Source organism: Saccostrea cucullata, unplaced genomic scaffold (genome assembly GCF_032062105.1).
Source record: "Saccostrea cucullata isolate Sc308-1 unplaced genomic scaffold, CSIRO_AGI_Scuc_v1 ctg313, whole genome shotgun sequence".
NCBI classification, from domain to species: Eukaryota; Metazoa; Mollusca; class Bivalvia; order Ostreida; family Ostreidae; genus Saccostrea; species Saccostrea cuccullata.
The window spans coordinates 64,271-76,941 of NW_026928297.1; the positions used below are offsets into that span (position 1 = coordinate 64,271).

The 12,671-nt window shown below is 33.9% G+C and overlaps 1 protein-coding gene across 1 annotated transcript in view; it reads left to right on the forward strand.

The window, feature by feature from the left end:
* The first annotated feature begins 203 nt into the window (after positions 1-203).
* Positions 204-12,671, forward strand: part of LOC134277124 (deleted in malignant brain tumors 1 protein-like) — a 51,912-nt gene continuing 39,444 nt past the window's right edge. The window contains exons 1-12 of the mRNA XM_062759410.1: positions 204-309; positions 1,180-1,248; positions 1,610-1,775; positions 2,098-2,276; positions 3,975-4,058; positions 4,418-4,562; positions 5,056-5,234; positions 5,891-6,035; positions 7,630-7,802; positions 10,028-10,111; positions 10,701-10,845; positions 11,375-11,553. Of these exons, the coding sequence (XP_062615394.1) occupies positions 282-309; positions 1,180-1,248; positions 1,610-1,775; positions 2,098-2,276; positions 3,975-4,058; positions 4,418-4,562; positions 5,056-5,234; positions 5,891-6,035; positions 7,630-7,802; positions 10,028-10,111; positions 10,701-10,845; positions 11,375-11,553 (1,576 nt within the window). The 5' untranslated portion in view covers positions 204-281. The remainder of the gene's footprint in view (positions 310-1,179; positions 1,249-1,609; positions 1,776-2,097; positions 2,277-3,974; positions 4,059-4,417; positions 4,563-5,055; positions 5,235-5,890; positions 6,036-7,629; positions 7,803-10,027; positions 10,112-10,700; positions 10,846-11,374; positions 11,554-12,671) is intronic.

The following is a 12,671-nucleotide window of genomic DNA, read 5'->3' on the forward strand; positions in this document are numbered from 1 at the left end:
CGAAAATGAATCGTTGCGAACTAGTTTAACCCCAGTAAATCGCGAAATAAAGTTGTCACAAACGAAAGCTGGTTTACAGTGAATACATGTACATAAATGTTTTAGTTTTATAGCCCGATTGATGTTTTAGGCGATCTACAGTGAGTTTTTGTTGTGCTCGCTGTGGAGTAGGAACAGGTCCTATATGGTTGGATAACGTTCGCTGCAATGGAAACGAATCATCTGTTGAGGAATGTTCACATCTTGGTTGGGGCAGTCATAACTGTGGACATTACGAAGACATGGCTGTCAACTGTTTTCCACGAGAGGGTATGATATTAAAAGAAATCACCTAAACTATACGCTTCAGTTCAGATTACATCCTGGCAGTAGGTCAAGTGGGGGATTTGGACAATTTATTTTTATCTTGCATGTTATATTAACTTCTATTTCTTACTTTTGTGCAAAAGTTCTAATTACTTTTTTATATGATAATAACAACAGAATTATTATTAGCTTCCAATTTTGTTTTTTTCATAATTGATACTGTTTGATATCTTGTCATTTTTGGCTCGCCCGACCAGAGACGATGACAGCTATTGCAGTAGTAAATAATTTGTCGTCCGTCCGTCTGATTAACTCTCTCTGTCCGCTTCTCTGTAAACAGTTTTTTTTGACAAATAATACTACCAGACCAGTTTTGGTCTGATTTCAACATAATTTGGCACAACAAACAAAAAATAAATGATTCTATGTTTCATTTTTTCTCATTATATTCATTAGTTTGCCATCTTGAAAAAAACAAACAAACGTATTTTGGTGAAATTCTTCCAAACAGCAACTCCTTCAACAGTTTCAGTGCGATTTCTGAATAACAGTTCACAAAGAGAAAACATTTAGATATATTACTTTTCATTGTTTTTTATGTGTTTCTTATTTTGTTGACGGGTTGCCATCGTTCCTATGAATAAAAAATATGTGAAAATTTATAACATGCTACTCCTTCTGTGTTTTACTAGTTAAACTTGACTCAGACATAGACTTAAGATCATTATTTAATTTGCGGGAGTTGCAGTACTTTCAAGCCAAAGTGTTACTTTTCTCTACTAGTAGAGCTAATTTCTCTTCAGAGAGTTCTGGTTTTAGACGAAATCATAGAAAACATTAAAACATTTCTCATTTTATTTTGTCATTGTCTAGGTACATCATCAATATGTACACAATTACCAACGACACAGATCACAACAGAGACCACCACACCGATGATAAGTAATGAATCTTTACTTATTTAATGTTATATTTAGGTCGAGTAATGTTGGCCAAACTTTGTTGATGCCATTTACTGATCAGTCTGTCTGTCCCTTTGTCTGTCCAAACTCACTTTTTTTCTCCTTTGCACTTTTTTTCTCACCCAAATACTGTGGTTAGAAGGCATTTAAAAAAATCAGTTCTACTTAATCGAAGGTCAAGATAAAAAAGTATTCATATTCAAGAGCTGTGTCTTAAACATTTTTTCCACAGCATAATCTGGCCTAACAAGACAAGAGTGTCGTGGCTCGTGAAACACTTGTAAGATCATATTCATGTTCAAAGAAATATTTGATTTCTATTTTTTAAATTTGCTTTTCAGGCACGAGGGTTCGTCTTGTTGGGGGGAGCAGTCCTTATGAGGGCAGAGTGGAGGTGTATTACAGTGGAGCATGGGGGACAATTTGTGATGACTATCATTTATTTAATGCTGGTGGATCGAATAACAGTTTCTCCAAAGTAATATGCCGATCTTTAGGTTTCCCCTGGTATGTAACAAGTGTTCAGGGATATGTTTTCAAACGCAAATTTAATTAAAAATTTTTTTTAATCAATTTTACATTTTATAAATTGAAATTAAAGTCGTATTGAAATTTATGATTATAAACGTAATAATTTATTTTTATTCATCATGGAATAATATATTTTGTGTGTGTTGAAACATAAAACTAGGCATAGATCTTTGCCCAGTTAGGTCTGCAATAAATATTTTTGGTGAAACTTTCAAGTAGAAATTCATTCCGTGAAATTGGTGATATCTAGATTATGAAACTGAAGTAATTTTTTATATATATGACTTGCAATCCTTAGGCAAACATCTGTGAGCTATTGTTGTGCACGTCATGGACAAGGAACTGGTCCTATCTGGCTAGATGATGTACAATGTAGTGGAAATGAAACAAATATTGAGGAATGTGTACATATCGGCTGGGGCAACCATAACTGTGGACATCAAGAGGATGTTTCTGTCGATTGTCTACCAGAGAAGGGTATGAAAGTAGTACTAGATTATGTTCTTCAAATAAACACGAATTTTATTTAAACTGACGTATAATGGAACTTTAAAAGCTCTCTGTGCAACGAAAGGTTTCTGAATCTAAAAAAAGTGGAAGAAGGAAATGAGAGTACTACTTATTGACAAAAACCATAAACCTTGTACCTGGTTTTGCTTTTTTTCAGCTTAAATATGTACATAATAATGAAAGGATTTTTTTCTGAAAAGAAATGCAGTTTTGAAACGACTACTTTTCATTTGTTATAGCTCAACTGAAGCTTATGTTTAAATGTAGTATAATCATTGTTGTAGAATCTCTGTATTGTTTATTCTTTCGTATAATCTCTCCACGAAATCGGAAATCGCTTGGTCCGATTCTAATAGCTAAAAAATATGTATCGTTTTTCTTCTTGAAAAATAATTGTCCATAAATTATTTCAACTTTTGTCAAATTATATCCCCAAAGTCTTTTTCTTTTTAAAGATATTAAAATTCAAAAGTTAAAAAAATAATTTTTGTTAGGTCACACAATAAATAATCCTTTGTTGACATTTGTTGACATTGCGTGAAGTCACCTTCGAAAAATTAAATTTATCGCTTACATGTATAACTCATGAAGAACAAACCCGAGCATTTTTCCCACAACAAAGTGTACACGGGCAATATTCTAGCCCTCGTTACTAAACCCCCTGTATATATGCATATCAATATAAAAATTACTATGGATTATATTCAATTAATTCCTTAATTTTTAAAAGATATATCATGACTTAGGATTCTACTAATTGAAAAAATAATCTGGTTTGATATTCTCTTCATAATTAGATACCGGTATATCCGATAAAGTATTTTTTTCAAAGGTGACTTCAAAACAGATCTTAACTTCCCCTCAGGAACTGCTGTTTGTCAACAAGGTTTTTGGTCTATGTTTTCCATGTAAGGATTGTTGTAATCAACTATTAAATCAATCTTATAATTAATTTTTATATATTATCTATGTAATGGCATACTTTTATTGTTTAAGATAATATGTGCCTGTTTCGGATGAAGCGGCTTTAACTAGTAATTAAAATTCCGAATGTACGTGGTGATATATTGGTCTTAAGCCGTCAAAACACCCTCTTATTTTATGAAATACGGCTTTCAGATTGTACTTTTTACAAATATTCATTATTTTTATCCCTCCGCTTGAAAAGTGGGAGATTATATTACAATAGTGATCGGAATGTCAGTATGTCTGTTCGTCCCCGTCTGTACGCTTTGGGATATCCATCTCCTATCCACAACTAATTTTATACCACTATATGAATTTTTATGTGATTTTCTCAGAATTTTGGAAACATATTGCCATTGTTCACTTCCTATTTTATTTTTTGAGTGCATATATTTTGCGTTTCCCAGAGCAAAACATGGACACTGCCATTCTTTCTATCATTGAAGGGTACAAATCTCTTATCGCAACCCCTCCTATATTATTGAACATGTCGAATAAAATTGCATAATCCATTGTACATCTTCTAATTTACTTTTTGATCTGACAATTTTTTCTTGTCCCCCAGAACAAAACATAGGTTTTGCGTTTATAATGGGATAAGAAAAGCAAGGGAATACATTATCATTTTGTGAGTTCATTACCGCAGTATCTCTAATTTTATGCAGAATAATGATTACTGGTGTGATTTTGATTTGATAGAAATTTCAACATCCATACCAACAGCATATGTCACATCAGACACAACAACAACAGAGACGGCTACAACCGAACAGTGGATGCCATGTAAGTACATAGTGTTTGTAAAGATTTGTATTAGTTTGGGTTAATTTATATTTTCTTTTGACGACATACTTGTTTTTTTTTTGACAGAAAAGAAAATATATGTCTTGTTTTGACATCTGTGTCATAAAAGTCCATTCTTGACATAAATCTGCAAAAGTGAAGACAATTCTCTTTTTTATGTTTTTCTCGTTCCATTTAAGTTAACATTTATATGTAGTATTAATGGTTTACATTCCGAGTAGGAAAATACATATGTTTAGTTTTGAAATTCTGGTACATGTAGAAAATTTTATAAACTGTTTGATTTCTTCCTCAGTTTGAAGTCTTATCTTTTGTACACTCATTTTATTTCTGTTCAGTCACTCCCATTCGTCTCGTTAATGGAAATACCCCTTATGAAGGGAGAGTGGAGGTATATCACAATGGAGAATGGGGAACTGTTTGTGACGACTCCTGGGATACACCAGATGCTACAGTGGTCTGTCGATCGCTTGGATTTTCTATGTACGTATCATAAAGCAATACTGAATCTTACGTAAACAAAATGCATATATTTTCTTTATTTTATCAAAGGTGTTGTGAGCAGTATTGAATTTCCCCCGATATATATATTTTTAAACTATTTATAATTTTCAGCCAAATGTTGCCCCAAAGCCACCTGAATTAAAGGAAGCAGAAATACACAAAACATAGCGGAATCATTTAAAAGTAACACAAGCATCAGACCAGAAAAATCTAAATTGAAAGCTTCTTATACACTTTATAAGTGTATAAGGCACAATAAAATTTCAAACTTTGATCAAAAATTATTTTCGTCTTAAAATATTAGGGAGACAGGACTCGTAACCTCAGTAATGTGTGATACATGTACGATGCTGAGGCCTTTATAATTAGCACTTATGATTCGCGTTATTATCTACATATATATGAATTCATTCACAAATACTTTTGGTCTGAAATAAATGTCAAAATTTAATAAATTATTTATTCTGGACAGGAACAGTTCAACAGCTTTACGTAGTGCTTATTTTGGTCAAGGAAACGGTTCTATTTGGATGGATGATGTTCGTTGTTCTGGAACAGAAACAAGAATTGAGTACTGTAATCATTACGGCTGGGGAAGACATAACTGTGGTCATCATGAAGATGCATCCGTCCGATGCCTGGCAGGATTATGTAGGATCATTTCCAAATTCATATTTCTAGAATGCTTATTGGTACTATGAAGCACATTGAAGTGGTAAAATTATCCGTTTGGATGGAACGTTATCTAGAAGTTGATTGTCATTAAATGACACACCCATTTCATAAGAAAGGAAAACCTCGGACGAATGATTCGTTAGAATAACAGGTATTCCATAAATATAATAGCCAATCAAATTGACGATCTACATAACCACAGAGCAAGCACGTGTTCAACCGATACATTTGTTATTCGTAACTCCAATAAGCATAATAAATTCATAATTAAGTACAAATTCGTAGCAAAACGTGTTTTACAGAAGCTGGAAATCTCTAACTCTCTCTCTTATAACTTTAAAAATCTCCAGTTCGATGGAACTCATGTTGCTTGTAGCGAAAAGTGGGATGTCCTAAAACATGAAATAAATATATCTCTTTTTCGTTCCTAAAGACATTGGCGTGTCATTATGTTATAATTGACGTTCAAAACATGACTCAGTACGTTCTATCCAAACGAAAAATTTTACCACTTCAATACACTTCATTGTATTTCTGTAAGGCCTACAATACTTCTTTCAATGCAACGATCTCAGATTTCCCATCTGTTAGAAATGTTTAGTGAGTAATTGAAATTTTTTTAAAAATCACAGTCAGTACAGTGCGGCTTGTGGGAGGGCAGACTCCATACGAGGGTAGAGTAGAGATATATCGTAATGGTGTGTGGGGGACAGTTTGTGATGATGCTTGGGATGATTTGGATAGCGTGGTGGTCTGTAGGTCTTTAGGATATCCAACGTGCGTATTTTCTGTTAAGGAGTAACTGTCACATTGAGCACATTTGTAACTATATTTTTGAGTCTCTCTCCCTCTCGTTTAATATTGAGATATTTCATTATTAACTTTCAAAAAAAAAAAAAACCCCGTATTTTTATTGCTTTATTTTGGCCATTAAAGCTGACAAGAAATAGCGGATTTCGTTCCGTGTCCTTTTTATGTTTCAGTAAATTATAAATATAACCATTTTTAGCTCACCTGAGCCGAAGGCTCAAGTGAGCTTTTCTGATGTTGTCGTTGTCGTCGTAAACTTTTTACATTTTCATCTTCTTCTCAAGAACAACTCGGCCAATTTCAACCAAACTTGCTACAAAGTATCCTTGGGTAAAGGGGATTCAAGTTTGTTCAAATGAAGGGCCACGCCCTCTCTCAAGGGGAGATAATTACTAATTAGTGAAAAATTAATGGAATTTTTAAAAAATCTTCTCAAGAACCACTGGGTCAGGAAAGATGAAACTCATGTGGAATCATCCTCAGGTAGTGTAGATTCAAGTTTATTCAAATCATCACCCGTGGGGGTGGAGGGTTGGACCACAACGGCCGATCAAAGTTTTACATAGGAGTATATAGGAAAAATCTTTAAAAATCTTCTCAAGAACCACTGGCCCAGGAAAAATGAAACTCATGTGGAATCATCCTAAGGTATCGTAGATTCAAGTTTGTTCAAATCGTGACCCCGGGGTGTAGGGTAGGGCCACAATTGGTGATCAAAGTTTTACATAGGAATATGTAGGAAAAATATTTAAAAATCTTCTTCTCAAGAACCACTGGGTCAGGAAAGATGAAACTCATGTGGAATCATCCTCAGGTAGTGTAGATTCAAGTTTGTTCAAACCATGATCCCCGGGGATAGGGCGGGGCCACAATGGCATGAAAGTTTTACATAGGAATATATAGGGGAATCTTTTTAAATCTTCTTCTGTACTTCAAATCAACTATTAGTGATATCTATATGGAATCATCCTCCTTAGTGTAGATTTTAGTTTGTTCCAATCATAACACCTCCCACAGGGATAGGGTGGGGCCACAAAGGTCGATCATAGTTTAACATGGAAATATAAAGGAAAGATCCAAAGAACAGAAAAGCAATGTTTAGTCATATTGACATGTAGCATCCTCATGTATTGAAGATTTAAATTTGTTCAAATCATGGCCTTTTGGGATAGGGAGGGTAGGACACAATCCCCCATCCTCCCTCAGTAAACTTTTCAGTTCTGACCTGATCTGTGCTTTTTCCTAGCCGATGTGCTCAGGTGAGCGATGTAGCCCCTGGGCCTCTTTTCTTACTTTCATAACCTAGCTCTAAAAAAGCAAATAAACGATTTGGTATAGAAACTTGCAAAATTTTATTCTCTGTTTGACTATTGCAATTTGGATTTTAAACAAATGAAACAAAAAATCCACAAATATTTATGACGTGAAAATTTATTTTTGAATGTATTTTAATTCTCATATGCTTTTTTTAAATTCCTTGTAAAAGAAAAAATTTCATATGGTTCCAGTACTTTTTATGAAAAAAAACCTTGCAATATATAGCTAATAAATTGAATTTCAGACAAAATGCTAGGAGCTTTCAATCTGCTTTCTTCGGTCAAGGATCAGGTCCTATTATGTTGGACAATGTTAACTGCCGTGGATCAGAAACCCATATAGAGGAGTGTCCACATAATGGATGGCAATCTCATAATTGCGTCCATCAAGAAGATGCTTCCGTCAGGTGTTCAGAGGGTAAAGGACTTTTAATTCAATATATATGTATATATCATTCACTTGTATGCAATAAATAGGTATAACAAAATAAAAACTTAAACATGTACATACAAGTTCATGTACTGTGAAATCGCAAATTTTTGTGGGGGTTTAATTTTCGTTGTTTTCGAGGTATGACGAGACCAACGAATTCATGTCCACCACGAAATAAATGTTACATACATAACTACTCAACAATTCTTCATCCATGAAATCAAATCCCTACAAGCCAAGAGATTTTCCTCAAACCACGAAAATTTGACCCCACAAAAATTTGTGATTTTAAAGTATTTGCATCCACAATAAAAGAGACACACGAGTTACCACAATCTATTTTTCTCCAATGTCATGCGATTTGCATCAAACATCTTTTAAACATATTCCAACTTCTTTGGTATTTAGCATTTACGAGTTAAGTCGTAATAAACATTATCTTTTAAACACATTCTGAATTCTTTGGTATTTAGCATTTACGAGTTAAGTCGTAACAAAATGTGTTTGTGAAACACTGATGCCCCCGAATGGAAGCTTATTGCGAGGATTGAAGATTCTCAAATGCATGTCAAACTTCAAGGTCAAAAGGACAAAATTGATTGTATGCAAAGGAAGGTCTCGTCAAAAGAAATAAACCTGTGGTATATAAAATCCCCAATACTAACTGTTCAAAAGTTATGGCCAAGATTAAAGTTTTGCAAAAGATTTGTCACAATAGAAACACATGTGAAGTTTGACAGCTCTAATCCAAACTGTTCAAAAATTATCGTCCAGATTAAAGTGTGATAATTTTTTTTAAAAGTGAGTCAAAACTCTAAGGTCAAGGAGAGGTGGTCAAATTTTGCGGTACCCAAAGTAAGGTCTTGTCAAATTGCAAGAAATGCACCTGTGGATTATGAAAGCCATACCCGAAAGTTATGGGGAAGGTTGAAGTTTTGCGGCCAAAAAAGCAGACAAACAACGGACGGACAGGGCAAAAGCTTTTCTTATCCAATTTTTCGAATACGGGGGGAAAATTATTGTGAAGTTCATGATCTTTCCTTACTGAACAAAATTAGTGGGAAAGAAAACCATCAGAACTTATGCAATATTATCTTGTATATTTTAGCAATAGACAAATAAATCTACAAAGCAACCTTTGTATTGCTTATTAACTCTACTGGTCAGAGACCAGAAGAGCTTATGCGATAGTAATGCGTCCGGTGTCCGTCCGTCTGTCTGTCTGTCAACAATTTTTCAAATTGGTACTCCTCCTACAGTTTTGGTTTGATTTCAATATAACTTGGCACACAAGTAGACTACACTAAGATACATAATTCTATTTATCGGTTTTGGATTTCGATGAACGGTGTTGCCGTGGTTACTAAAAAATAGAAATTTCTGTAAATTTCTTTCAAAGTGCTACTCCTCCTACAGTTTTGGTCTGATTTCAATATAACTTGACACACAAATAGACTACACCAAGATGCATAATTCTATATATCAGTTTTCGATTTCAATGAATGGTGTTGCTGTGGTTACTAAAAATAAATTTCTGTGAAATTCTTTCAAAATGCTACTCCTCCTACAGTTTTGGTCTGATTTCACTAACTTGGCAGTTGGCACACAAGTAGACTTTACTAAGATACACAATTCTGTATTTCAGTTTATGACTTCGATGAACATTATTGCCTTGGTCACTAAGAATAGAAATTTCTGTTAAATACTCTCAAAATGCTACTCCAAATACAGTTTTATTCTGATTATAATATAATATGGCATGCAAGTAGACTACACTAAGAACATTAAGATGCTTAATCAAGGATCATTACATGTATTTTATTTATTGCTTTTGTGAAGTTTCAATACGCAACTGCTTAAGTACTTTTTCTCTTCCTTTGCTATAAGTGCAAACCAGTAGAGCTTCAGTCTTCACAGAGACTTCTGGTTTTTATTCGTAAACTCTCTCTCCACGAATCTGAAATCTGCATTTGATTTGTAAAAATATTTATCTCTTATTTCAGTTCGAAATGTATATGATGTCCTTCTGATAACCTAAATCCTCTAATTAAAATGACATTTCCAGAAGAAATCATTTTGATAAATGACATATTTCAAGGATTGGATAGGGCTGACGCTCTCCAAATGCCATTTGGTATTTTTTTTAAAAATATTTCTTTCAATTTTTTAAATCTAGATTTATGATTACTGGTATAATTTTGATTATATAGATATCTCTACATCCGTACCAACAGCACATGTCACAACAGAAACAACTACCACACAGACGACTACAATCGAACGGCTGATGCCATGTAAGTACTCAGAAGTACTGTTAAGATTAATTATGATAGTTTTTATTTTAAATAAATCATTTCTTGACGAAATACTGTAAACAAGGTTATTGTCGCCTCTTGTTTTTTTCGCCCTTTCACACTAGCAAATAATTTTGCCCCATTTTAAATTCGCCCAGTCACAGAGACAGTATAAGAAATTATGCTGTTTTCCTTTAATTCGACCCGTTTTAAATTCGCCCAACTGTAAGAAGGGCGAAAGGGGCGAAAATAAAGAGGAGGGAAAATTCCCCTGTATACAGTATTCTTTAAGAAACAAAAATGAAAATATTTAAACTGTTTTGTTTTCAGTTTAACAAAGTCTTTTCTTGTCATATATCTCCAAATCTGAAGATAAAACTCTTTTTGTGTTTTTCTCTTTATTTAAGAGTACATTTACATGTAGTAATCATGGTTTACATTCTGATTGAAGAAATACATTTGTTTTGCTTTGTAATTCCGGTAGATTAGAAAGTATTATTTACAGCAAATATCTTCATCGAAAACATAAAATTGATATTTCCTCAGTTTGAAATCTTATCTTTTAAACACTCCTTTAATTTTTTTAAAGTCACTCCCATTCGTCTTGTTAACGGAAACACCCCTTATGAAGGAAGAGTGGAGGTTTATCACAACAGAGAATGGGGAACTGTTTGTGACGACTACTGGGGTTACCAAGATGCTACAGTGGTTTGTCGATCTCTCGGATTTTCTGCGTATGTATTAAATTTTTAAGCAATATTGAGGCTATCACATGCAAAACCCTTAAAATTGCATCTCCTGATCAAAAGGTGTATATTGCAAGCAGTATTTAATTTTTTTTATATATTTTCCTTCTTTGAACTACCTAAAATTTCAACAAAATTCTCCACCTAAACCAACTTAATTATGGGAACCCATGTTGTTTTAACAAAAATAAGCTTTAAAGAGCAGTTAAAGAGAAATATAATATGGCAGAATCATTTAAAAATTACGTAAGCATCAGACCAGAAAAGCCAAAACTCAATTGAAACCTCCTTATACACTTTATAAGTGTGAAAGACATAATTATATTTCTTCAAACCATTATCTAATAAATTTTATTCACTCTGACTAAAAAAAACGGGGTTCATAACCTGAGAAGTGTTTGATACATTGCGAGGCCATTTAACCCTCTTGATTCACGTTATTATCTATGAATTTAATCACTAAAACTGTCGGTTTTAAGCAGACATCATACTAAAATAAATCATTTATTCTTGACAGATCTGGTTCAACAGCATTAGGTAGTGCATCTTTTGGTCCGGGAAACGGTTCTATTTGGATGGATGATGTTGTTTGTGCTGGAACCGAGACAAGAATTGAATATTGCAGTCATAACGGATGGGGAAGACATAACTGTGGGCATCATGAAGATGCATCCGTCAGATGCCAGACTGGATTATGTAGGATCATTTCTAAGATTATATTTCTATAATGTTTTTGTGACACTTTCCTTGTCAGTCTTCTTAAGATAGAGCTTTAAATTTCATCCCTAAATAAAATGGATTCTTAATTTCTTTAATAAGGAAATATTTAATAAATGAAGTTTGCTTTTTGTGGTTTTTTTACCTCATTTGAGCTGAAGGCTCAAGTGAGATTTTCTGATCACATTTTGTCTGTAGTCCGTCTGTCCGTTTAGCTATCTGTCTGTCAACTTTTCACATTTTCGACTTCTTCTTAAGAACCACTGGGCCAATTTTAACCAAACTTCCCACAAAGCATCTTTGGGTGAAAGGGATTCAAGTTTGTTCAAATGAAGGGCCAATCCCTCTTCCAAATGGAAATAATTATGAATTGATGAAAAATTAGTGGTTTCTTTTAAAAATCTTCTTCTCCATTGGGCCAAGAAAGATGAAACTAATAAGGAAGCATTCTCAGGTAGTGTAGATTCAAGTTTGTTCAAATCATGACCCCCGGGGGTAGGGCGGAGCCAAAATGGGTGATCAAAGTTTTACATAGGAATATATAGAGAAAATCGTTTAAAAATCTTCTTCTCCAGAACCATTGGACGAGGAAAGATGAAACTTATGTGGAAGCATCCTCAGGTAGAGTAGATTTAAGTTTGTTCAAATCATGACCCCGAGGATAGGCGGGGCCACAATGGCTGGTTAAAGTTTTACATAGGAATATATATAGGGAAAATCTTTTAAAAATCTTCTTTTCCAGAAGCATTGGGCCGGGGAAAATGAAACTGATTACAAATCATGACCCCCAGGGGTAGGATGTGGCCACAATGAGGATTCAAAATTTTGCATAAGAATATATCGGAAAAACTCTTCTCCAGAACAGATAAGTTTTGTTCGGTCAAATTGACATGTAAGCATCTGCAAGGAGTGAAGATTTGAATTTATTTAGATAATATCCGGGGGGATTAGCGAGGGGTCACAATGGGCGATCGAGTAATATGTTTTGGAAAAATCTTTAAAAATATTCTATTCAAGCATGGCAAGATTATACATTTATGCTTTATTGATATAGTGACATTCTCAAGTAATAAAAAAATCAAATCCCCCACCTCCAA